The 27,865-nt window shown below is 42.2% G+C and overlaps 1 protein-coding gene and 1 long non-coding RNA gene across 3 annotated transcripts in view; one reads left to right on the top strand and one right to left on the bottom strand.

The window, feature by feature from the left end:
- Positions 1-5,477: 5,477 nt before the first annotated feature.
- The window catches only part of NFE2L2 (NFE2 like bZIP transcription factor 2), a 33,222-nt gene continuing 10,834 nt past the window's right edge, over positions 5,478-27,865 (top strand). Inside the window, exon 1 of one of the 2 annotated variants that reach the window (XM_069733204.1) lies at positions 5,478-5,717. In XM_069733204.1, coding sequence (XP_069589305.1) covers positions 5,676-5,717 — 42 coding nt within the window. In that variant the 5' untranslated portion in view covers positions 5,478-5,675. The remainder of the gene's footprint in view (positions 5,718-27,865) is intronic. The other variant, XM_069733203.1, reaches the window with a different exon arrangement.
- Positions 11,846-18,233, bottom strand: LOC138644617 (uncharacterized). The gene is made up of 2 exons (XR_011314633.1): positions 17,717-18,233; positions 11,846-12,352 (listed from the first exon to the last, which is right to left on the bottom strand). It is a non-coding gene; the product is annotated as an uncharacterized lncRNA (long non-coding RNA).

Here is a 27,865-nt window from a genome sequence, read left to right as displayed (position 1 = left end):
TTAATAGCATTTTTTCTTACATGACTGGTTCCCTTTAAACTTACTATTACAAAAGTATACAAAACAGGTTCATATCTTATCCTCCTTACAATGTAGCTTCTGCTGTAATACTGCACACAGAGACCATGGCAAAAAAAGGACTACTATATTATGTACCCAAGAACAAATTACATCCCCCCCACCACCCTACTACACCTTAGATTAGGTTATCCATTCCTGGGCACGACCTATAGTCCCAATTCTGGCAGAACTTCATTATTATTTCAAATTTGGGCCCCTGGGAAAATCCTTGTGTCTTCTATTTTATTGGCTGCTCTGACCCTTCTCCAATCTCAACTATTTGACCATTGTTTGATAGGCGGTCTGTGGTATATGAGGGTAACTGCAGTCACAAGTACATAAAGGGTTACATAAAGTGAGTAGATTGCACTTTGTGGGATCTCTGATGTTTTTTGTTCTACCTCTCAACACTTCCCATTGTTTCCAAAACAGGATACACCAGTATCCATAACATAGCTATATACGGTAAATACTGTACAATGCCCACTGGACTTTAAGACAACTTGATCACATTTCATAGATAATGTGATAAATAATTTGCCATTTACTTTATTTAAACGTTGTGATGTTTTACACCTGAGAAATTACATGAGAGAAAATGCTGGACATTAAATGTCTCCCTTCTGTATAAACCCATCAGTCCACTGCCTGTTGTCAAGTGAAATCTGTCTATAGGAGCAGAAATGCCAGAAGGATTACTCAAAGAAGCTGTTTGTAAGCGCCGCAAAAACGTTTAAAGAAAACAACGTGGGCACATAGCCTGATGGTAAAAACGATCACTGATCAAACTAATGACACTCTGATCAAAAACACTGATGAAACATGGATCGTCTCCTGTGTACAAGAAAAATCACTGACATGTGAAAGAGCCCTTAGCTTCAGGCCACTTAACCTGTAGAAGTAAACAAAAAAAGTTCCTGAAAATGAAGATAAACTGATGCAGACAACATATGTTCTACTTTTTTTTTCTGCGTAATGAGTTTAATTTATCTGGTGGAAGCATTAAACAGTTGGATGCAGCAAAAGGAGAATGGCTGATTAGTAGATCACATCCTCAAGGATATCCTGACACCTGAAAAATCTGCCATTCCTGATACAGATTATCATCTGGTCTTCGAACCCAACTCCCAGGTAGTAGTAGACTTGGCTTTATACAGGTGCACTGATGTGGTAAGAACGGATACAAGCCCACACATCCTAATCCTTTAGGCATGATTGCTATCACAATTATTTTCTCCCCTGAAACTATGGATATGTTTGTGCATGCTCTAAATGTATTCTGCTGAGCTTAGGTGGAGGTCCTTACACTCTCCTCACACGTAACGTTGTGTCAGTATTGCATTACCTACAAAAATTATATACAGCTTTCATGAAAACTTGCCAAGAAAGTGTAGTGGATTGGAGCCAAGAACAGTGTGGTACATATGCTGGATGTAGCTGAACCGAAGGAGATAAAGTTTTTTTTTATCCATTGACGTTTAACAGTGAATAAGTTAAAAACTGATAAAACACTTATGGAAAACTAAAGTAAAAAGCATGTCCTCCACTTTTCATCCATTTACCGTAGTTTTAATGGATCTCCATAGACTTTACGGTTGAGGTCTTCTTCAGACAGTATCTGCTCATATTTTATTCTCGCTTCTCCTATAAGCAGGGCCAGTTTTAGACAAAGTGGGGCCCTGGACAAAAGTTTAAAGTGGGGCCCCAAATGCTAACATATTGCACCATCACACAGAAAAAGTTTGATTGTATTTACATGAGTTCAGGCCGTTAGACGAGCGAGATCCACAATATTGAAGTTGTTCTATACAATATAATGCACTCCCCATTGTCCTCCATATAGTATAATACACTCCCCATAGTCCTCCATGTAGTATAACGCACACCCAATATTTCTTCATATAGTATAATGCAACCCCCATATAATAATAATAAATAATAATTTTATTTATATAGCGCCAACATATTCCGCAGCGCTTTACAAATTATAGAGGGGATTTGTACAGACAATAGACATTACAGCATAACAAAAACCACAGTTCAAAATGGATACCAGGAGGAATGAGGGCCCTGCTCGCAAGCTTACAATCTATAGTATAATTCACTCCCCATAGTCCTCCATATAGTATAATATACTCCCCATAGTCCTCCATACAGTATAATGCATCCCCCATAGTCCTTCATATAGTATAATGCATTCACAATAGTCCTCCATACAGTATAATGTAACCCCCATATACTATAATACACTTCCCACAGTCCTCCATATAGTATAGTATATTCCTCATAGTCCTCCATATAGTATAATGCAACCCCATAGTGCTTCATAGTATAATGCATTCCCCATAGTCCTCCATACAGTGTAATGCAGCCCCCATATAGTATAATACACTCCCAATAGTCTTCGATAGGGCATAATGCAGCCCCCATGTAGTACACAGAGTATAATGCAGCCCTCTTATAGTACACATAGTATAATGCACTCCCCATAGTCCTTGATAGAGTATAACATAATCCACATAGTGTACAATACAACCCCCATATGCTATAATGCAGCCCCCATAGCATATTATGCAGCCCCCATGTTGTTTAGTGCAGCCCCCATAGAGTATAATGCAGCCCCCATATGGTATAATGTAGTCCCATAGAGTATAATGCAGCCCCCATAGAGTATAATGCAGCCCCATATGGTTTATTGCAGCCACCATATGGTATAATGCAGCCCCACAGAGTATAACGCAGCACCGATAGAGTATAATGCAGCCCCCATAGAGTATAATGCAGCCCCCATATGGTATAATGCATGATCCCTAATAATGCGTTTGGACACTATTACTATGTGGAGTGCTAAAGGCGGGTGGAGGAAGTCTTCATGGTGGTCTGGGCTGGATGGAAAAGATACAAAAAATGAACAAAGAAAAATGTGATCTGTGAGTCAGTGGATTTATCTGTATGACAGTCACTTATGAGGTTGCCAGAGCACCTAAATAAAAGTGGTATCTACGGCTATAGTTTCACAGTATGGTAGTAATATTGGTATAACTAAAGTGCAGTTTTTTACTAGCAGTATTGTGGTACTATTTGGTCACTATGTGGCTGTAGTTGTATAGTGGTATTATTGATAATAATGGTGTTTGCTCAGTAACAGTATTAGTAGTCCATTCAATCACTATTTAGTGGTAATTGTAGTGGTCATGGTGTGGCGGTATTAGTTGAGCCTTGTTTAGAAATATTATTGGTTAAATTGGTCTTTATATAATGTGTTTTGTTGAGTAACGTTATGAGGGTAAAACTTCATCACAGTATGATGGTGATCTGTGCTCCTGCTATAGTGGTGGAGGGGTGAATGGGGAGGCAAGGTTTACAATTCAAATTTAAAGACATGAAAACCCACCTTCAGGAACGCTGAGAATACCGCCGCACACTCAGGAATTACCTGGTATTGCCCTTTTCAGGGTATGGTTCTAATAAGAGACACCGCTTTTAAGGTCTAGTGTGTTGGAAGAGAGCCGATCCCCATCTTGAATGGATCAGGGGTGCGCAGGCTCAACCTCCGCTCCATTACTTTTCCATGGGACTGTGCTGGGCGCTGCCCTTGGCTTTGACCAGCAGCGCCATAGATGATGAATGACCCACTCACCTGTTCCCTCCATCACTAGCAATAAGTTAAATTATGGATAGGGGGTAACATTGTTTTTAGAATAAACCTTTAAAGGGAACCTGTCACCTGAATTTGGTGGGACCAATTTTTGGTCATATGGGCGGAGTTTTCGGGTGTTTGATTCACCCTTTCCTTACCCGCTGGCTGCATGCTGGCTACAATATTGGATTGAAGTTCATTCTATGTCCTCCATAGTACACGCCTGCCGTAGTACACGCCTGCGCAAGGCAAGATTGCCTTGCGCAGGCGTTTACTACGGAGGACATAGAATGAACTTCAATCCAATATTGCGGCCAGCATGCAGCCAGCGGGTAAGGAAAGGGTGAATCAAACACCCGAAAACTCCGCCCATATGACCGAAAACCGGTCCCGCCAAATTCAGGTGACAGGTTCCCTTTAAGACTCATCACTATGGTAAAAAATAAATAAATACAATAAAAAGTAAAAACAAAAGTTTAAACAAATTAAAAAAAGAACCATAAAAAGTAAATCCCCTCCCTTCTTTTCTCCATGTTTTTTTGCTTTGTCACCCATCTCCCCCTAAAAATACAATAAAAAAGCTATAAAAATGTCATATGGACCCCAAACTGGTATAAAACCTAAAGCTCCGCTTGCATAAGGCTATGTTCACATGTTGCGTTTTTGCTGAGTTTTTTTTTATGCAAGGTTTAAGCTGATTTTGCTTATTTTGTTCTGCGTTTTTTTTGCTTAGTTTTTGCAGGGTTTTTATTGCTGTTTTTGTCAGGGTACATTTGTCTCTTGTGAATGCTGATAAGGTGCATGAAAAAATAATATGATTCCGGTTCTTCTGGTTTCGGCGCCAAAAAACGCAGTGAATCTTGATATCTCAGTTTTTATTTTGCACTATGCAATGTTGAAAAATGCTGAAAAAAACTCTAAAAAGTGACGTGCTGCAGAAACACAGCTCTTCGACAAAACAGGAAAAAAAGACCTCATACGATTGTCTTAAAAGGCAAAAAAGTGATGGTTTTTGGAAGAAAAAGCCGAAAACGCAAAAACAAAAATTGCCTGCCTCCTTAAAGGGAACCTGTCACCTGAATCTTGCCTTGCGCAGGCGTGTACTACGGAGGACAGAGAATGAACTTCAATCCAATATTGCGGCCAGCATGCAGCCAGCGGGTAAGGAAAGGGTGGATCAAACACCTGAAAACTCCGCCCATATGACCGAAAACCGGTCCCGCCAAATTCAGGTGACAGGTTCCCTTTAAGAAGTTAAAGGGGTTGTCCAGGATTTGCCAAAAATGGCCTCGTTCTGCTGAAAACAGCGCCCCCATGTGTGATTTACGTCTGGTAGTGTAGTACAGATGTGGTGGAGGCCCGCTCACTGTCCAGGACCATTTGGTACCATTGGCAATCACGGAATGGGGCCGAGCTGCAATACCGCACACCACCTGTGCACAGCTGTGGCGCTGTTTGTGACAATCCCTTTAACTTGGACCTCTGCATACCTTCTTTTCACTGTATTTACTTCAATTTCTGAAGGTGATAGTTAAAGGTGACGTCGCTGCCACAAATCTCTGTATTAAACCCGGATTCAGACTGTTACATCCGCAGCGTTACATAAGAGTCTGAACTTTCCTGGCACGAAAAATAGAAGGGAGCTTCCAGCCGGCGGTGAAAGGGTTACTAAAGAGGGCGTGGCCGAAAGGTGGCGAGCGATCCGGGACTCCGCCCACAGCATCGTGACGATTTGCGTCATCTCCAGTGGGCGGAGAGTAGAGGGATTCTGCGCACTGATTGGCTGAGAGGGCTTGACGGGCGACTTTGGCCGTGTCGCCCCGGAGTTTCCCGTCATAGCGTTCGGGACGGTCCTGAGAACAGAGTGAGAGTCTCCGGTCCGGGAAGAGTAACGAAGGGGAGGCGCGACACGACACACCGGGATATACTGCGACAACTTCACCGAGGGCATACCCGGCCGGGGCTAGGGGCCACCATGATGGAAATAGAGCTGCCCCCCTCTAAGCAGTCACAGCAGGTGAGCGGACCCCGACATGTCACCTGGTGGGGGTGGGGCGCTGACAGCACGGTTACGTAACAGCTCCTTGCGATGCGATATTGATCGGATCTGATCTGCCAAAGCAACATTTTTTATTTATTTTTTTTTATATATTTTTTTTGTATTTATTTTTTAATCATTTAAACACAGATATAAAAGACAGTTAAAAAAACAATCACATATAAATTGACCGTGGAAAATGTTTATTGCCGAAGAGAAGCGTGAAAAGTCGTTTATTTGCATAATTTAAATGTCCACGGAAAAAAAAAAAGGGATATGATGAAATCCTTCCAAGAACAGGCGACGTCTGCGGTGTGATCCCAGTGATCCACTCGGTGATCCACTGACCCAATAAAGCGGACAGGACAGGTCATTAGGTCTGCTGATCAGAGGGACAGGGGGTTCACATACTTTATCAGCCAGGATCTGAGCTGATGCCGGAGGAGAGTGACGTCTCCGCTTCTTCTGCGTTCTTCGGAGGAATGTGAAAAAGTTTCTAAAAGAATGAGAAGTGTCACCTGCCGGCCTGAAGTTGGATCTTCTTTTGCCCTCAGATGCTGCAGAACCTCATGCGGATGGGTTGCGAGATCTTATAAAGTGACAGAAGCACTAAGATCTGGCCATGATCAGACTGGACGATGAGCGTCTGAAAAGCGATTACGCCGCCATATTGTCTCCTTACACATCTAACACAACCTGATTGGTCAAATTATTTTGTGTGATATAGATCTAATGGCCTGGAAACTGTGGAAGTTTTAATCTGCGTGGTCACGAAACTTTGCAGTTATGATTTTTTTTTTTTTTTTTTTTGGGGGGGGGGGTGGGGGGGCAAAAATTGGTGGATGGGGTTAATGTTTTCTTAGTCCTGGCTCCCAGTGATCCCTCTGGGCCTCAGTCTCCTCCATACTGGGGCTCTATGGTTGGAGATGCATATTTTGTCCTAGGCACTGAATGTGCACAGTCATTGAGGGGCTCCTTAGGGGGCTGAAGGGGACCTGTCAGGCGTACGGTACAGTGTGTGGTCTCGCTGGGAGGACCTGATAACATGCTGCCGGTTATATATCGTTCTTCCACTTATTTATTTATATTTTGTATATTTAAAAATATTTACAAAGTTTCTTTCCTCTTTAAATAAGAAAAACCCCTTTAGTTGAGGCCTTGCTCAGTCCTTTCCTTACGTCCATGTTCATTGATCGAACTTGCAGCCATTATCGTCTATGCGGCTGTTCACATGTCCGTGTTTTCCTGCAGTCCCAGTGTCTGCAAAAAAAAATGGAGAAATGTCAGTTGTTGCTCCTAATCCTGGATCTACTCTCCTAATAGCTCATAATCATGGACAATCACACAGATGCCGTGTGTCACCTGAGTGCGGTTTGGGTGGGAGAAGTTGGAACTCTTTTTTTTTTTTTTTTTTTTTTTTTTTTTGCCTATGAGAAAAATTGATGCCGAACTGATGGTAAAAACTGACACGTGGAGCAAATATGGATGCAAAAATATCAACGCCTAAGTTGGTAAAAGTTCTGGAGTCTGGGAAAGTTGGGTGACCACCGCTTCTGGAGCCGTGATGGCGGCCATATTGGTTACTGTTGTGTTCAAGAGTTACGGCACCAATATATACTAAGTGTTTTTGTGCTTTTGTGTGTGTGGGGGGGGTGGGGGTGGTAAATTCATTCAACAAAGTCTCCAGTCTTCCTCCTTTATTATCCTTTTCGCCTGTTTGTGTTACATTGTTATAAATGTTTCTGTACAGATGAGAATTGTACATTTTGATATTTGTAGCAGTCACCAGTCTGAAGGTTCTTTGAAGGACAGTTGTGCTACTGGCAAAAGAACTTATTGTAGTAGGTTTTTTTATGCATCTTATGAGCCAGATCTGGCACATAGTCATTAGGCCGGCTAGGGTCGGGTCCACATGAGCATATTTCACGGTATACCATCCGCGATATCTGGGCTGGCAGCGGTTCTCCCGACCTGATCTTACAACCTCATGTGCGGCTGGAAGTTCGAGTCGTGAGACTTGCGGCGAGATCGGGCATTGTGATCCATATGCGGACTGTGAAATATGCTCCTGTGAATCCAGACTTAAAGGGATTGGCAAAGATATTTAAATAAATAAAATGAAGAAAAAACCAGTAAATGACAGGCCATATGACACAATGAGAAACTACCATAACCCCCAGTATTACAGGAACAGCCTAAAGTGGGCCCCAGGTGCCTCTTTTATTTTCAGCAGCAGTCACGTGGTGTACATTGGCTGCAACTGTCGTCTATCACATGTATGACGAGACCTATGAGGCCTGTGATTTTCGGCAGCGGTCACATGGATATGTAGCAAATGATTGCTGCAGCAAAGTATAGGGAGAAAGAGCGTGGCTGCAGCTGCTTTTAGAGTCTCCGGGAGTGGTGGGCTAAATAAATGTTGATTTTTGATTATTTTCTGTTTTATTAAATTTGCTATTATTTATTATTGGCCTTCAGCTCAATCTCGAGCCATGGTGACTTGATGGATGGATGCTTTGTAGGAAGATTGATCTTGTGCAAGCCTAGATGGGTCTTCTCCGCCATTATCTTGATACTATCAGGCCATTGGGCTGCTGGTCTTCCTATTCACCTTGTTCCTTCTATTCTTTCGACCATGATGTCCTCTGTTGACTTCTCATTAGTATGAGGTGTGCAAAGTAGGCTAGTCGTAGCTTGATTTGTTCCAAAGTTGATGATCCTTTAAAAAAAAAAAAAATCTGTGGACAATCCCTTAAAGAAGTTGTCCAATTAAAACAGCCCATTAATAACCTAACACATATTGCTGTCCGTCCCTCTGCAAGGGAAGGATGCCAGAGCCTGGGTTGTGCTGGTCAGGGCTGTGGAGTCGGTAAAACAAACCTCCGACTCCTCAATTTCCGTGACTCCGACTCCACAGTCTTGGTGCTGGTCACTGAACAACACGCGAAGTCCTCTTGAGACAGAGAATATTCCATATCAAGGACCCTACCTTTACTACTGGGGGTCCACAGACAACCTATGGACAGAGTGTAAAATATGGGTCTTGACGCACCTTCTCTAACGGAAAAGTCGCATGCAACATGGTTTCGTTGGCCACACAAATCCAGGCCTGGTCTTTTCCCAGATGGCTGCAGCAGAGCCCCCTTTATGAGACTAATCCTCATGTTGTGGGGCCCCATAGCTATTCCACAATCTGCATGTATGGTGCCCCAATGACTGCTAGAATAAAACTACATGATGTCCTGACTTCTGCAACATGGCTTCGCTTTATAAGAAGTTACATGTAAAAACAAACCATGAAAATGGAAAGTCTCCGTGTTTACACTGCACACAACATGGGATTTACATAATTGCGGCACAAGGAGGCCATTTTTTATGGTGGTTGAGCATGGACATGACCTGGTTTGAATGAATTTCCATAGTGATTAGGTCAGGAGAATATAATCACTCGAGATCATAATCTATAAATACAATAGTTCCTAAACAGAAGAGTCCTCACCGGTCACACCTGTTGTTACTCCTGCCATGCAACATCTCCGCGCCCAATGAGGATTCCCCTCCGGGGACTACACTGATAATCCGGAGCACTTGTCTCAAACCTGTGGCTCCTGTGTGTCTGCAACCCCATCTGCTGGGACTTGTAGTTTCATAGTATCTGGGACTCTGAATATCACACCCTGTATTTTCCTGGAGGGATTGTTTCCGGTCTAATGTGCATGGCTCCATATTGACTTAGGGTATGTGCACACGTCAGGATTTTTAGCGTTTTTTTTTGCGGAATTTCGCAATAAAAACGCTATAAATCTGGTAAAAAAAACGCTAACATTATGCATCCTATCTTTTAGAATGCATTCCGCATCTTTTTCCAGATTTTTGGCGGATTTCCTATGACAAAGGTCATTCCGGCAAAAAAATCCGCGCAAAAAAAGCGCAAATTCCGTGAGAAATCCGCGCGAAAAAAGCACGCGGATTTCTGGCAGAATTCTCAGGATTTTGTCAGAAAAAATCCTGACGTGTGCACATACCCTTAGTGTGTGTGTTTTTTTTTTTTTTTTTTTATTTATTTTTTTTTTTATTTCTCCCCCCCCCCCCCCTAATAAGAACCAGAAAGTTTATAAAGGGGGCAAATCAGTTTGCTGTTAGGAAGTTGCAAGGATTTGTGTTGGATTATGATGAAAAGTTATTTTTCTCTGCATGTCCCACATTGTCGCTGGCCCTGACCCGCCTCTACCTTGGGCCATCGCATCCGCTATGGATTGGATCTGACGTGTCTGTACATAACTATAGGATCTAGCTTGCTTCTATATTTTCTTTGTTGCTTTATGGTAAGTTCACACTATCTTTGCAGCGTTTTGGGTTTTTTTTCTGCAGCAAAACCTGATTTCTTGGCAGAAATTGGTGAAAAACACGAAAGAAGGGACATGCTCCATTGTGCAAAAAAAAAAAAAAAAAACATACAAAGCATGAAATCCTGATGACAAAAACCCAAGCTGTGTGCATGAGGTTTCTGAAATCTCATAAACTTTGCTGGTACTGTAAAACGCAGCTGAAAATAAGCCTGAAAAATGCACACACAAAAAAACCTGCAAAAACTCCTAGTGTGAACTTGGCCTTATGGGATAAATGTGTCCGTTATTACCAGGGCAGAGAAAAAGTTTGGCATCTACACTCGGCAACCCATCGTACCTCTGTGATAGGCGGTTGGTGCCACCGCTTGGAAGTGACTGTCCAGAATTCAGCGTCCATGTCTTGTCGTCTCATCTACGGCTTTATTTATAAGAACGTCTTCGGTGAAAAACTGACGACTTTTATATTGGACTTGAATCAGTTTTGTGTGTTCTGTTTTTTTCATGGACCCATTGAATAGGCGCTGGGGAGACTCATCAGAGATGGGACTATAGTGGTCGGTTCAGCAATTATCTGCTTCTTATTGCTATTTTCTCTTCAGTGTGCAAAAATTTTCTGTAGCATGTGAACAGGGCTTTCAAAAACATCTTCACAAGCCTAGGGAGGTGAAAACAAAAAATGCAAAGAATTAACTCCTTTCCCAGATTGGCAATTCTTTTCTGCCTCCCCTCTCGGCCTCTTGACATTAAAATCTGGGAGGTCACGTGAGCGCTGCTGCCAGTTAGCGGCCACGGTGTTTGCATTCCATCTGCCGCTTGGACAGGATGCTAATGTTTCAGCTGATTGCCTGCAGCGTTCACGTGACACCTCCACAGCATGTTAATGCTTGGAGACCAATGGGAGAGACTGTGCAGAGTAGAGGTGCCAGTCCTGGAGGCGAGTATCCATATGTTGTTTTTTTTTTTTTCCCCTTTACTTTTCTAGAACCATTAAGGCTACTTTCACACTTGCGTCGGTACGGGTCCGTCGCTAAGCGTCAGCGTGACGTACCGACGCACGTTGTGAAAATTATGCACGGCGTGGGCAGCGGATGCAGTTTTTCAACGCATCCGCTGCCCATTCTAAAGTCCGGGGAGGAGGAGGCGGAGTTCCGGCCACGCATGCGCAGTAGAATATGGCGGGCGCGACGTACGAAAAAACATTACATTGAGCGTTTTTTCGTGCCGACGGTCCGCCAAAACACAACAGATCCAGTGCACGACAGACGCGATGTATGGCCATGTGTTTTTTTTTTCTGCAGCATGTGCACTGCAGATTGCGTTTCCCATAGGTTTACATTGTACTTGTTAAGTCCTTCTCAGTCCCTGGCTTACTAGAGGTAGGGATCCAGAGTAAATGACACGCAAACAAGGTATTGTGTGATCATGTACAGGGGAAGCCCAGGAGCACATCTCTCTCTCTGGGCTTTGCCCTCCCTTTATATAGAAAATAATTATTCTTTTACAGACATGCGCACAAGCGCTCATATTTCACTATCTCTTACATAAACAATCTATACCAGTCTTTATCAGTAGAAAGTTACATCATCTAGAAGGTGAATAAAGGCTGCTATTGAAAGAAGGAATGCACACATGATTACTTCCATAAAAGGAAATGTCAAGTCAGCAGAAATGTATCTTGTTGTAAGCGAGATTTCTCAGGAAGAAGACAAGATGGATTGTTTTAGTTCAGTCTGATCTCCACAATTCCCCCCTTTGACATTTTCTTTTATTTATTTTATTACCACAGGGCCAAAGACAAAGCCTTTATTTGGTATTACACATGTACATGCTTGTATTCAATAAGAGAATCAAATCTAGTATTAATTCTTCCGTTTAACTCTCGCAACCTTTTCTTTGTTTTGCAATAAGTAATGGGTACAGATCCAACAATCTGTCAGGGTTTGTGTATTGTTTAACAAGTCATGCACTAATTTTCTATGATGTTGTACGAATCTATTGTTCAAAGGGGCTAGAGAATTTAGTCTTTCCCATGCCTCCGTTGAGGTTATCATTATTAACATCAATATCATGAGTTTATACTGCTTTTCTTGCAATGGCTTGCATGTATCCATGATGCCTTTCCTTCAAGCTTGACTGATGTAGGTGTTGTCAACAGGACTTGGAAGGGTCCGTCAAACCTTGGTTCTAGAGCCTTTCTGGTGTGTCTTTTTACATAGACTTGATCACCTGGTTCCAACTTGTGACTTCCTTCTGTGTTGTCAGGATCTGGAAGGGAAGCAAAAACTTGTGCATGCACCTTAGTTAATTGTTTCTGAAGATTTTGCACATAAGAAGTCAATGACTCAATATTTAACACAAGTTGCTGTGGAAAATAACATCCTAAATTGGCAGTCCTGCCAAACAAAATTTCATATGGAGACAGTTTAGTCTTACCCCTTGGGGTATTGCGTATTGAGTAAAGGGCCAGTGGAAGGCATTCTGTCCAAGGCTTTCCTGTTTCAGCCATGGCTTTCTGTATTTTTAATTTTAAAGTTCCATTCATGCGTTCCACCTTACCAGAACTTTGAGGATGATACGGAGTGTGTAACTGACTTTCAACACCCAACATTTTCAGTACATTTTGAAATATTTCTCCAGTAAAATGAGTACCCCTATCTGACTCGATCACTTCAGGGAGACCGTAACGGGGTATCAGTTCGGCAACTAGCTTTACAGCAGTGTTTTTAGCTGAAGCCTTCCGAACTGGATAGGCCTCTGGCCACCCCGAGAACATGTCCACACATACCAACACATACTCATACCCATTACTTTTTGGCAGCTGGATAAAGTCTATTTGTAATCGCTGAAACGGGTAGAGAGGTCGGACGTGGTGCTTCATAGGGGTCTTTGCTGTCTGTCCGGGATTATGTGTCAGGCATATAGCGCATGCAGCACAATAGTCTCTTGCATAGTTGCCAAAACCTGGAGCCAACCAGACTTGCTTTGCCAGTAGTGTCATTGCATTTGCAGACACATGAGTAGGGTGGTGCAGTCCACCAACTACAATCGGATACCAGGCTCTAGGTAGACATATTAGTCCATCTTTCTTCCAAATTCCCGCTTGTTCTTCTGCCCCTTCCTTTTTCCACCTGTCCCTCTCCTCTTCTCCTGCATCTTCCTGTGCTTGTCTCAGTCTATCTTCAGTATTTTCTGTGGGGTTTACAGTATGAACCTGTTGTAAGGGTTTGACAGCTGCTGCTTTGGCTGCTTTATCAGCCCTATCATTTCCCCTAGATTCCCTAGTGTCGAGTCTCACATGTGCAGCTACCTTGATTACTGCTACTTCTTTTGTTTCTTGTGCAGCCTCTAAGATCTGTTTGATCAGAGAAGCATGTTTTACAGGTTGTCCTGACGCTGTCATGTAACCTCTAGCTCTCCAGATTACTCCAAAATCAAACACAATACCATGTGCATACCTAGAATCAGTGTATATATTAGCTGTCTGGTTCTCAGCTATTTTAAGAGCTTCAATCAATGCTGTTAGTTCTGCTTCTTGTGCAGACTGTTTCGGTGGAAGTGGTTCTGCTTTGAGAGTTTCAGATTCTGACACAACTGCATACCCTGTATGGAAGTTACCTGTGTCATCTGCAAACCTACTACCATCTATAAACAGCTCTAAATCTGGATTTTGAAGTGGTGTTTCGGATACATTGGGTAAGCCTACCGTTTCTTGTAAAATGAGCTCTGTACAATCATGTGTGTCTGTAGGGAAAAAATTTGCGTGTGGATCAGTGTCCTTATTCCCCCCTTCAGACTCGAGAGGTAGCAGTGTAGCTATATTGAGAGTCTGAAGCCTTGCAAATGTGATAGTAGAGGGGAGCAACAAAGAACACTGTAGCCGCAAATGTCTGGCCATGGAGATGTGTTTTGGTTGGACCTGGTTTAATATCCCATAAACATCATGTGTAGTTTGAACTGTGAGTGGATACTCTAGGACAATTTCTGATGCTTTGTCCAACAATAGTGAGACAGCAACAACTACACGTACACAGGTTGGCGCTGCTCTAGCTACGGGATCTAACCTTGCTGAAAGATATGCAATTGGTCTTTGTTTCCCTGCATGCTTCTGGGTAAGAACTCCTGTAGCATGGGAATCAACTTCTGCAGCCATAAGCTGAAACGGTTTGGTGTAGTCTGGTAGCCCTAACGCTGGAGCTGAAACAAGGGCATCTTTTAATTGTTGGAACGAAATCTGACCTTCTTTTGTCAACAAATAAGGTTCATTTTTTACACAGTCATACAGTGGTTGCATTAGTTGACTTGCATGTATAATCCATTGTCTACAATGAGACACTATTCCTAAAAATGCTCGAAGCTGTTTATGATTTCTAGGCTCATTCATCTGTCTTATTGCTTCAGTTCTTTGTGGTGTAAGATGCTTTTTACCTTGAGAAATGCAATGACCTAGAAAGACCACTTTGGTCTGACAAACTTGTAGCTTTTGTCTATTCACTTTACACCCTTCTTTTTCTAAAAAACATAGTAAACTCACAGTGGACCTTTCTGCAGTTTCTAGATCTGGGCAGCAAAGTAGTAGGTCATCCACATACTGCAAAATTACTACCTGTGGTTCGGGTTCAAACCTCTGAAGGACTGTTTGTAGGGCATTTGAATAAAGAGTAGGGGAGTGTATCATTCCCTGTGGAAGGCGTGTCCACGCCAACTGTTTGCCCTTAAATGTAAATGCAAACAAATACCAACTATCTTGGTGTAAAGGAACCGAGAAAAATGCATTTGAAAGATCTATTACAGTAAATACTTGAGAACTGGCTGGTATCTGTGATAGTAACGTATGAGGATTGGGTACAACTGGGGTGATTGGATCTAGAACTTTGTTTATTTCTCTTAAATCATGTACCATACGATATTTGGGCATAGAACTCTTATCAAGAGTTCTCTTTTTGACTGGATACAGAGGAGTGTTAGCAGGTGATTGTATCTCTACCAAAACTCCTTTCTCTTTATATCCCTCTATCTGTTTTGTAATCGCTAGTTCCTGCTGGGCACTCACAGGGTATTGTCTGAGCTGTGGGAGAACAGTTCCTGGTTGCACAGATAGTTTTACAGGAGAGATATGCAATAGTCCCACATCGGTGTCACCCTGTGCCCACAGTGTTTCTGGGACCATTGAGAGGTCTAGATCTGTGGTGTACTCTTTTTCTTCAGCATAATCCTCAAAAGCCTGAATTCTGACATATTGTTCTAATGTTTCTGCATCATCAGGGATAGTCAGTATAACTGTGCCATCTTCCCTAAAATTGATGTTAGCTTCTAATTTCTTTAGGACATCAGTTCCTAACAAACATGTTGGGGCACCTCTGGCATACAAAAATCTGGATGCAAAACATTTAGGTCCTAATGAGACCTCTAGGGGCACAGTATATGGCAGTGTTCGAATTACCCCATCATAACCCTCAGCAAAAGTTGTTTGTTCTGAAATATCTTCCGGATTCGGAAGAAAATCTTGATTCAAAATTGAGGAAGTTGCACCTGTATCTATCAAAAATGGAATCTCTCTCCCCCCCACATTCACCTGTATCATAGGTCTTCTAGCTGGTAGGGAAGTTTGTAACACATCGAGTCAATCTGAATCTATTATGGGACCATCTATGATGGTAGATTTCTGCTGGTTGTCCGTTTGGGGAGGGTTATTTCTGGGAACAAATTTGCCTGACTTTATATCTGCCAACTTCTTCCTGCACTCTCTTTGGAAATGACCTGGCTTTTTACAGTAGTGGCAAGGAAAGTTGTGTCTCACTCTTCCTCCTGTATTAGCTTGTGCTATTCTAACAGGCTTACGATTCTCTCTCATATCCATGACTATTCCTAAACATCGTTGTTTCACAATATTTGGTTGTTCAATTGTTCTCCAATCTGGAGTAGAGGATTTAAATTTTTCTCTGATTTTCGGATCTAGCCCCTCTATTAATTGTTTTGTAAAAAGTCTCCTTACTGAAGCATCAGTCAAATCCAATCCTTCATCCCTAAAGCTATTTTCTAATTCTTGACTATATTCTTCAATACTTTGCCCAAATTTCTGCATAATCACACCCGTAGATCCCCTTTCCCTCTGTTTTTCTCTCATGAAAATTATTAATGCCTCTGTGAACTGGGTACCTGATGCTTCTGTCTGTAAGGCACCCCCTTCTGCCACTGGTCTATTGGGCTGTAGGTGTGTCAATAATTCCTGAAAAAGTCCGGGGGACATTTTCATTCTACATAATTCTTCCCCGTCCGCCCAGACCCCAGCATGAGTCTGCATGATTTGTTGTATGTATTGTGCAAATCGGATGGGATATTGAGTGGGATCAGGCGCATTATGCAGGAGGGACATACCTTCAGCAGGGGACCAAGGAAAATACTGTCGGGTCTGGTGATATCTAGTTCCCATTACCCCGTCAGCACCAGGTTCCCTAAAGGGTCTTGGTACTACCCTAACAGGGGCAAGTACAGCGCCATGTCTAGGTGTACCACAGACTAGGCAATCATTTCTCCAATCTGGATTTTGTTGTCCACAGTGTGAACATACCCATCCTCCTACCCCACCAAGATTGGGATACAAGGCTGGAAATTGTTTTCCTCCTTCTGCTCCTCCAGATGGTACAAATGATTGGGCTTTTGGATCTAGGTAAGGTGGTGGGATTATGTCACAACTTTTTCCCTTCCCCATAATCCATTTGGAAGTGTCTGGATCATACTTCCAATTCTCCTCTTTAGCTGTTTTTGAGACCTCTATCATACAGTGTATGATTTCTTCCCACCCATTGTCTTTGATAATTCCACCTCGTTCTTTACTCAGTCTTTCCCATTCAGTGCTAAACATAAGTGCTTCTGAAATTCCCAATTTTTCTCTTACCCTTCTAATCTGACTTCTGACTGTCTTCCCACATCTTTCCTGTATGATATCTGCTGCTTCCACTTGTCCTAAGACGGTTTTTGTCTGTTTATTTCCCATTTTTCTTTTTTTTTTTTTTTTTTTTTCAATATTAGCTATTTCTACCCCAGGTGACGTTTGGACAATCACTTATCCTAGGTGATGTCTCGTTGCCTTCTCTCCTAGGGAGCTAAAATATTGAAGGGCTGATCTGCTCCATTCTTTCTAATGTGCAGAATGTACTTAAGTGCTATTATGCACGCAAACAGACCCAGCAACACCATACAGATCACAAAACTTTCTGTGTCAGTTAGCATACTTGTCCCAGGCTCATGGACCCGCGTCCTGGGCTCATTCTATCAAACCTTATCCAGAAATGAAGGAGGTTAAGCACTTAAATGAGAGTCAAGCATGGGCGGAGGTCTCCCCGAAAGGACGCAACCACATGACCCAGTTAGGCTGACTTCCGTGTATAAGGCTTATACCCCAACTATTTCGGCTTATTTTTCTACGCACTTTTGCTCTTCTTTCACAACATACCACAACCTTCACTCTGTTCACACACTGCCAGGGACAGGACTCATAAATCTATACAATATAGTAACCCGAGTTTTATAGGTATCTACTCACTACTAGACTAACCCAGCGTGACACGGCTCATAGAGATCTTTCGGATAATACAAGGCAGATAAAAGAGAACTAATAATGTCTCTTACCTGGCCAGGTTTTTCAGTTCATTTGCCGTCCATTATCCCAGATCTCCATTGTCCGTATCCGCAGGTGAATCTCGAGCAAATACTCTCATCTCGGGTCCCCGTTCGGTGCGCCAAAGAAATGTTAAGTCCTTCTCAGTCCCTGGCTTACTAGAGGTAGGGATCCAGAGTAAATGACACGCAAACAAGGTATTGTGTGATCATGTACAGGGGAAGCCCAGGAGCACATCTCTCTCTCTGGGCTTTGCCCTCCCTTTATATAGAAAATAATTATTCTTTTACAGACATGCGCACAAGCGCTCATATTTCACTATCTCTTACATAAACAATCTATACCAGTCTTTATCAGTAGAAAGTTACATCATCTAGAAGGTGAATAAAGGCTGCTATTGAAAGAAGGAATGCACACATGATTACTTCCATAAAAGGAAATGTCAAGTCAGCAGAAATGTATCTTGTTGTAAGCGAGATTTCTCAGGAAGAAGACAAGATGGATTGTTTTAGTTCAGTCTGATCTCCACATACTGTAAACTCATGGGAAACTGCTGCAGATCCGCAGCGTGTGCACATGGCCAAATTCTCTAGGGAACTGCTGATCTCTGCGCTTGGCTTTTTCTGGCAGCTCCATAGAGAATGAATGGCGCCCCCTTATATAAAAGGGATAACCCACCTCCATCCTGCCGATCGGTGCAGGTTCCGGTTCCAGGACACCTACTGATCAGCAAGTGATCACCTAATCCTGAAGTCAGTGCCTTCTTTAAATGCAATAAATCATTGGAATAGAGAGAGAATATCATTCATGGATCAGAATATTACAATGTATCACTGTCGTGTTTGGGATGATATATTGTGAATTGATATGTGGGTGCCTATAGGACCTCTCTGGTTTCCGGTGATCCCGCTAACAATGTTAGGTAGCTTTCTATCTAGGAAAGCTGTGTCGGTGCTCGTCGGCCGTCCGCAGTCCCCTTGAAGGATCCCTGTTCCTGTGCGTGTGAGCTCTGCACAGCAGGGAGTTGTTGGGACTGCTGAGGCTGTTGCGCAAGCAGCACTTCCCTCCACTCCCTCTGCCAAGGGCGGCCTTTTATTCCTTTTTCTGACTACATCTGGATTTAGCTGCCCCATAATGTAACGTTACAGGCAGATTACACAATACTGCACATGTTCGCAGATTGAGCAGAGACACATTGTGAGATCCGAGCTTTCCTGGAGAACGCACCAAAGTTCTTGGTCTTCTATATGGAAACTGGTCTACTTGTATTCACATTTATGATGGGACTTCATCCATATTCTGCAAACTGCTGATCCTTTGTGTAGCTACAAGGCTTCTCAGGATGGCCATTCATCTGATCTCCGGACATAAAATAATCGACGTAAACAAGCAATCGGATTTCTCAGAACTGATCTGTGGCCGTGATCAGATCTGGTAGATCTGATTGATGCAATCTAGGAAACTACTAATTGCTACATGCACGCAGCTTTTGGTCAGAAACGGAAGCTCTTCAAATCCTCCTCAAAAGCTGAGGTTGTGCTCAGTCTCCTCTCAAGACTCCGTGTGCCATAGGCTGCATTCACACGTTGCAGTCACCGTCACCCACCCCTTTTTTTTTTTTTTTTTAATTCACACAGTAGTGGTAGAATTACAAAGTTTTCGCAATCAACAGTCCCAAAGTGTGAACAAAGCCATAAATGTCATTGGAGCATATAGAGCAGAGTTTTCAAAACTCTAAACTCCTGTCCTTTCGGCCCCCAACATGTCATATTTTCAGGATTTCCTTAGTATAGCACACCTGCGAGGACCTGTGGCAGTTTACCATGCTGTAATACTTCCATTATCTGTGCAAGACTAAGGAAATCCTGAAAACCTGACATGTTGGGGGCCGTGAGGACAGGAGTTTGGGAAACTGTTATAGAGCTTCCATATTTGCAGATGACCCCTTTCTTAGATTATTATTATTATTATTATTATTATTATTATTGCGCTTTACATGTGAGGAGGGGTATACATAATAAAAACAAGTACAGTAATCTTAAACAATACAAAACATAACTGGTACAGGAGGAGTGAGAACCCTGCCCGCGAGGGCTCACAATCTACAAGGGATGGGTGAGAATACAGTAGGTGAGGATAGAGCTGGTCATGCAGCGGTTCGGTGGATCGGTGGTTACTGCAGGTTGTAGGCTTGTCGGAAGAGGTAGGTCTTCAGGTTCTTTTTGAAGGTTTCGATGGTAGGCGAGAGTCGGATATGTTGTGGTAGAGAATTCCAGAGTAGGGGGGATGTGCGAGAGAAATCGTGTATGCGATTGTGGGAAGAAGAGATAAGAGGGGAGTAGAGAAGGAGATCTTGTGAGGATCGGAGGTTGCGTATAGGTAAGTACCGGTAGACGAGATCACAGATGTATGGAGGAGGTGTCTGACTCTTGTGTCTCGGGATTCAAAGCGCATTCACGCTCTGGAGAAGTGAGCATACTTGCATTGGCCTCGTCCGCTATCTGATGTGTGCCTCCTTTTTAATGCTTTATCTTAAATCCAAGGAACCATACTCGCACCTCCTCGTTTTGACAAACTTTTGACGTATCATAGAAATAGGTTTGTGGTGTCCTTGATGGATTTGTAACCTTGGCCTTCAGAATGGGGACACGGCATGTGAGCAAGAGTAGAGCTGGTTCTGGTTAAAAAATAATAATATACCTAATAGTTTATGGTGACAATTTTACGCAGAGGACTGCCCCATGTTCTTGGCATAGGAAAGTCAAGTTTAAGCTGCATGAACCTGCACTCGGACAGCACGGATGTAAGGTGCTGAGTGATGGGACAAGGGTAGGAGGACAGGGTGGAGGCGAGATTTGTGCAACCAAGCCAGGACTTATATGTACTTTGGTTATGTGACATAAGCCTCCTTGACAAAATTTGGTTTTGAGATGATCACTAGGAAGACCTTCGTCTGATTAGGGTGGAATTACACGTACAAATTTGAGCCCAAACAACTAAGGTGGTCACGGAAAATGGCGTTAAAGGGAACCTGTTATCAGTTGATGCTGCACGACTGCGACCAAGTATGTTTTTTACTCTGAGACACTGCGGTGAAAGTCGCCCTCTGATGGCTTCTTCCTGCTCCCTATGACCGATGGGTCACTCCCTTTGTACATACTAAGAGAGAGAACTGTCAGTCAACAGGGCAGAGGGAAGCCAGCCGGGAACCTGCCTCGTACTGGTCAGCCGCACCGTGCCTTGTATATGTATTATGAAATGCTGCAGTGCCTCATAGTGAGATACCTAGCCTAAATTTCACAGCCGATGTTAATCTGATGGAAGGTCCATTAGCTGTAGGACAAACTCCTATTTAGCGGACTACGGTTAGACCCCTGCCTCCTCATTTGCACATGTATGTTTGGCTGAGCTTGAATATATTCCCAATAGGGAGAGGGGAAGAAGGCAGTGGCCAAAATGAGACATAAGGATCAAGCATGTTCAAATCCAGTATGCCCCACCGATCTTTCTCCTGATTTCTGCTGTTTGCAGACTCGTTACACACCTGTATATATTTGGGTGGTCGGTCAGTCCTTGAAAAGTTAGTGGGTATGGCTGACATAAACATTAGTTAATTATCTCTGTGTAGGTAATCAGCAGCTTTTCTTTGCTCTTTATTAGCAATGTTCAATGACTTTGATATAAAGTTCACAAATCACAAGGAATTCATGGTCTCTGACTACAAATACATGACATCAGGCACTGGTCGGAATTGGTACTTGGACATTCATACTTATTGATTGAGTCGGGTGCTGTTTTCTGGCTCTGCGGACGAGAAAGTTCTGTTCAGGTCCCATGAATTAATACTATGAGGCACGCGTGACAACTGGAGGACTTGCCATAGAAGTAGAGCAGGATCAGAGTATCTTAAGGAACGGTACAATGGCTCGTGATAATGGCTAGAGATCCGTGTGCAGTCTGTGGTCATTGCACTTTGTTGTCCTCTGCTTTATCCCATCATTTTACAGTAACGTTGAAATCTATTATCCGGAACTTTTATTCATTTAATGAACTTATTATTTTGTTACAATTGTGAAATCCATAAAAAAGGGAATAGAAAGGATTTTGCCCAGTGGCGTCATGAAAATCCCCTTCTGGGTAACCTTTGCAGTCATCGTTTCGGTTCCTTATTTTAAATCCTCCATACTTGACCATATATATGTTGTAAACGCCAAATAGGAAAGTTTTTTTTTTTTTTTCTATAAATTTACTCTTAGTGCCGATATTTTTGAGATGTTGTTCTTGGGCTCTAAGTAAGACTTCCATGGGGATGCTAGAAAGTTGCTACATGCAACGGAAGCTATTGATGGGGCCACGCTGGAAGCTCTGTGAATCTATAACCCTGTAGTACTTCTCCTACCGGTTACCTTGTCACAGCTAAAAAATAAATGGAGTAAAGTGTGACTGTTCCTTGGAAACGGGTCACCACCATGTCTCCTTGTATAGGGAGTTACTACATGTATGTAAATCTTTGGTGACTTGCTGCCAGTAAAGTGGCAGCCAGAAGGGGCCAGTAAGGCTTTAATTGCACTGGTCGAGTTTGGCATAGGGCGCGTGGAACAAAATCTGATTTTTGTATGGCGGTAGTAGGGGTAGAGGACATTGCTAGTCTGTAGATACCTATTCCCACCAGACAACTTGGAGGTTTCATGGAGGTGTCAATATCAGGCTTGTATAGTAATGCTTTTACTCTTCGGTAACCAGTAGATGTGAAGTTGTAAATTTTTAGATCTGTGAAAAATGTATCCCTATTTTAGAACTGAAGCAGGTAGACTGAGTTTTTCTTTATCCATTGACTTTTACCAATGGATCAAGAGAAAATTGGATGGAACTCTGAAGTACAAAGTCTGTCCTCTACAGATCTCCATAGACTTTACTGACCGGGTCTGATCTGCAAAAACTGATGAGAATGGGAAATAATCTGATTCACATGGACCAGACACATGGATCCGTTTTTAAGATTGATGTGTGTATTAATGAAACTCTGTGGATCAGTGTGTGTTTCAAGGAAAAAACTGACTGCACTAGGATGTGTCACATGGAGTGAATGTAGCCTTAGACTGTAGATCCCACCAGTTTCACTGGATGTAGCGACAATCTTTCTAGAGGCTTCTCGGCAGTCCATGGGATTTCCAGTTGGGAGGTATAAGGAGCCTACAAATTGGGCTGCCTTTTCTATCTTTATAGGGGTGGCAGTAGTGTCTACGAGCTGCCTACCTCCCCAACTGAAGTAACCTGAATAATCAGCTGAGCCAAATTTTCATGTTTATGGGAAAGTCAGAAGTGGCTATCTGTCCAATTTATGCTCTGGAATGAGAATACTTAGGAGAAGAGATGAGCGAATATGTTCGGAAAACGATCTTCAATTTCGAATGTGCCATATTTGTGCCGATTTTCTGTTTGATCGTTTCCGAACATATTTGCTCAGCTGTACTCCCATTGACTCCAATGACGTTCTGTGAATATTGCAAATACGGCGATCGGAATCCGAACCCAATATTGAAATATTCGCTCATCTCTACTTAGGAGACATGGTGGCTGTCATTACAATAAACTTTACTCACATAGGTCCAATAAGGAATGGGTATTTTTTTTTTTTTTTTTCTTTTTTTCAAACTGGGTGGACATGTGCCATAGTTTCTCAAGACCTGGCCAATTATACCTTAGACTTCTTTATGCTCTTGCAAGGAAAACATGGAATATATTTCAACCATTAGTTATCTCTTTAGATAACTAATGGTTGAAATATATTCCATATATCTGTCACCAAGTTTTTACTACCTAATCTGAGAGCAGCATAACGTAGAGGCAGAAACCTCGATTCCAGCCATGTGTCACTTACTGGGCTGCTGCTGTAGTTTTTGATAATTTCCTGCTGATAAAACAGTGATTTTATTACTAGAGGACTACTTGGCCTCCCACCTGGTAGTCCAACCACACCCCCACCCACCACTGGCAGCTTTCTACCTATGCACAGTGGTGTTGGTGGGGTTATACTGAGCTCCATATTCAGAGAACTGGAAAATCTGGAGAAAATAAAGAGGCTTTTAATTACAACTACAGCACCTAGAAAAGTAAACTACACGTTCCTGAATTCGGGTTTCTATGCCCCTATATCATGCTGCTGTCAGATTGGGTAGCAAACACGACAAAATCTCTGTGTGTATGTATATGTGTGTATGTATGTAGCAAACTACTGTGAACCCTTCGTCGTACTCTTGGATTACTACAATATGTTTTGAATACAGATCATTTCTTTATAATGATTATATTCTGCATGTTAAACTAATATTATTACAGATTTGCCCTGATAATTTGTTTCCGCCACTCCATCCCTGCCCGGATAGAACATAGTATGTAATTTTCTATTTCATGAGCAGGTATGCGCCCGTGCCAAGGGCACACCAGCTTCCTGCCAGTTTGTTCTTCTACACGTGAGGACACTTGCATTAAATGTTTACGCAGTGCATTGCTAGGACTTGAACACAATTCTTGGGGCTACATAGCAATTTTGGCTGAGACTCAAAAAAACGCAGTAAAAAATGGTTGTGTAGCTGCTACATTGCAGTGTACAGCTTGTCACGGGTGCAGTATCTTTTCGGTAACAATGCAACCCCATTACCTTGCATTATTCTGCAGTGGAGCAAATCTTGGCCATATGTGTCGCAGCCAAAATTGCCATTGTACTTCTGCAATGGTACTAGAATGTTTGCGCACATGACTCGCGCTTCTTTTTTTTTTTTGGTATCCTGCTGAGAATCTGGTCAATATTTTAAATGGACGCCATGATTCTGACATTCTAGTTTATCCATATACTGGTACTTTATGATGCATCACTATACTATCACAAACTACTGTCACATCTTAACCCATTATCTACCAATGTCCTTTATTTGGGACGCCTAATCTTTAGCTTCTAGCAACTAAGATTTTATAATTTTTATAATTAGGTCCAATTTTGTGTTGTGTTTGTAAAATGTTTTCAAAATAGGAAATCATGTCATTGTCGTTTTTAATTGAATATTGGGACACCCTTTTCTGAAAAATCCGTACTTGAAAAAATTTTGCAAATTATGTTTCTGATTCATTAGGACCTAAATCATTAAAAATCTGTCATAAAAAAAAAAAAATGAATTGCTAATTTGGCAAGTAAAGTCTTAAATCTATAGGGGCCTGTGAACTCTAGAACCATTGAATTAGTATGAACCCATCCCTTCCCTCATCGGGCATGTGAACCTGTGCGGGTTGAAAAACTCCCGACTGACAGCCACACCGTCAGCTTGATTCTGTGTTCTGCACAGAACGATCTGCGTGATCACAAATGACTGAGGGCTAATTTTTGGACCTTTTTTATTTTTGAATATGAAATAGTGTAATATGTTATATTATTAAATGATCTTACATGGACCTCAGTGTTCCACATCTTTTCAGGGCAATTGAACTACTTGTGATCTGTAGCTAATTTATGGTATTAACTGTAAATCTTGGAAAAAAAACTGGTTAACCTGGCAAGGTTTTGAATTTGAAAACATTTGATCAATTCTATTTGTTACCTATCACCCGGGGATGGTAGAGATGGTCGTGTAAACCAGGTCAATAATCCAATGTTAACCTGCAATAACAAGCAGTGTGAATCAGGGCCGACATTCCCATAAATCTTATAACCTTTTATACAGCCCTAATATCTTAATTTCTAGTTGGTTGTGCATTTTATTAGGTCACATCTTTCCATTAGAAGTCATCAGATATTATGATTAGTGATGAGCGAATATACTCGTTACTAGAGATTTCTCGAGCACGCTCAGGTGACCTCCGAGTATTTTTTAGCGCTCAGAGATTTAGTTTTCATCGCCGCAGCTGAATGATTTACATCTGTTAGCCAGCATAAGTACATGTGGGGGTTGCCTGGTTGCTAGGGAATCCCCACATGTAATCAAGCTGGCTAGTAGCTGTAAATCATTCAGCTGAGGCGATGAAAACTAAATTTCCGAGCACTAAAAAATACTCGGAGGACCCCCGAGCGTGCTCGGGAAATCTCGAGTAACGAGTATATTCGCTCATCGCTAATTATGTTCCTAGATTTTATTTTACACTGATGGTGAATTGTGCCATTAACAAAGGAACAGAACTGCATGTGCCATGTTCAGTATTTTCCTTTCACCTCTACTTCAATTTATGCATACGGCGAATATTTTGCTGAGCGTATGGCTCGTAAGTGCTAATGTAGAGTTTCTCTATTCCGCGCTGACACTGTATATCGGAGGTTACTAGGCTACTCTGTCCACATGGCGGGATCTGCTTACAATGCCAGGCGTTCTGATGAAGTACACGAAGATGTAAAACATCTGTTAAATTGTACCTGATGCCTTTTGAAGTTGCTTACTTTATTAATGGTAATATTCTTCAATGACGACATTTACTCCACACACCGGAGAAGTAATCAGCTGTTATCTGACATGCATAGTCCATGGGCGTACAGAGCCTAACCTTGTGTATAGGCTTATACCCTTGTGCACCCTTTATCATATACGCCTCAGAATGTAGTTTACTCTTGAACTTGTCATTAAAGCCATTATTGCACATCTACTTACCAGTATATGATTTGATGCTATAAGCAGCTGTCCGTCACATACTGTAATACGTATGTCGGACTGTCTCCACATTTCGCAAGGCAAACATTTCCTGGACAACTTCCCTACACCATCTGGATCTCCACAAGGTGAACCAAAACCTCACAAAAATGGTTTCTTTCTATAAATGTCTCATTGACTTGATTTACTCTTTCTCATTGTGGTGATCTGTTAAGGGGAACATGTCACCGGTTGTTTGTTACTCCTTCTTGTGAGCGCAGCATGATGTAGATTCAGAGACCCTGATTCCAGTGATGTGTCATTTACTGGGCTACTTACTCTAGTTTTGACAGTATCCCTGTTTGTTTTATTGCAGTTCTACCAGTTCTCTGAATGCTGAACTCTGTATAGCCCCACCCACACCATTGATTGGCTGCTCTGTGTACACTGTGCATAGACAGCTGCCAATCAGTGGTAGGGGCGGGGTTATACAAAGCTCATAAATATGGAGGACTACATGGAATCGGGTTTACTAGTCCTCTAGTGATAATCTCCTGCTGATAAAAGTGATTTTATCAAAACTACAGCCAGTAACCTACTAAGTTTATATATCCCTGGAATCGGGGGGGAGGGGGCACTTAATGGCAATTGATGTAGAAATAGATTTCCTTTAGAAGTGCAACTTTACACACTTGGGTGAAGGTGAGGCTGGTACTTTTATGCAGGATTTCTCATGTCTTTCTGCGAGGATTGTTTCAACAAGTATTCCTGGTTTTGGCGTGATGATGTCTCTCTGCGCCTTTAATAATGAGCAAGGCTTGTGAAAACATCAGCGTGCAAGGAAGGAGCTTGTTACTTAATTATTGGGTTGTCATAACATAGCATGTCTCTGAAGGTTTACTTCTGTACGTGACGATTTAAGCTTGTAGGTGGAACTTTACATCAGGCAGATTGACAGTCGGGTCATTTTACAGGCCGATCTCATGTATTTTGTTCAGTTCTGGAAAGGGTTATGTAACTTAATGCAAGCCTTACCCTACAACTTCAGTCTACTTATTTATTTTTTCCCAATAATAATAATAATAATAATAATAATAATAATAATAATAATAATCTTTATTTTTATATAGCGTTAACATATTCCGCAGCGCTTTACAAGTTGCACACATTATCATCACTGTCCCCATTGGGGCTCACATTCTAAACTCTCTATCAGTATGTCTTTGGAATGTGGGAGGAAACCGGAGTACCCGGAAGAAACCCACGCAAACACGGAGAGAACATACAAACTCTTTGCAGATGTTGTCCTTGGTGGGGTTTGAACCCAGGACTACAGCGCTGCAAGGCTGCTATGCTAACCACTGAGCCACCATACAGTGCTAACCACTGAGCCACCGTGCTGCCCTTTCATAAAATGACTTAAAATATCTTAATGCTGAACAGAGACCACCTAAAGCACATGACCATAGCACTGTTTTTATCTTTTATACATATGGTATATTTAGTGGTAAGGATAGCACCTGATCCTAAAGGCTTTCCTTGGAAATAGAC

The sequence above is a fragment of the Ranitomeya imitator genome, chromosome 7, assembly GCF_032444005.1.
Source record: "Ranitomeya imitator isolate aRanImi1 chromosome 7, aRanImi1.pri, whole genome shotgun sequence".
Lineage (NCBI taxonomy): Eukaryota > Metazoa > Chordata > Amphibia > Anura > Dendrobatidae > Ranitomeya > Ranitomeya imitator.
Note: the sequence above shows the minus strand (reverse complement) of the source record. Positions and strands in the feature narration are given on the sequence as shown.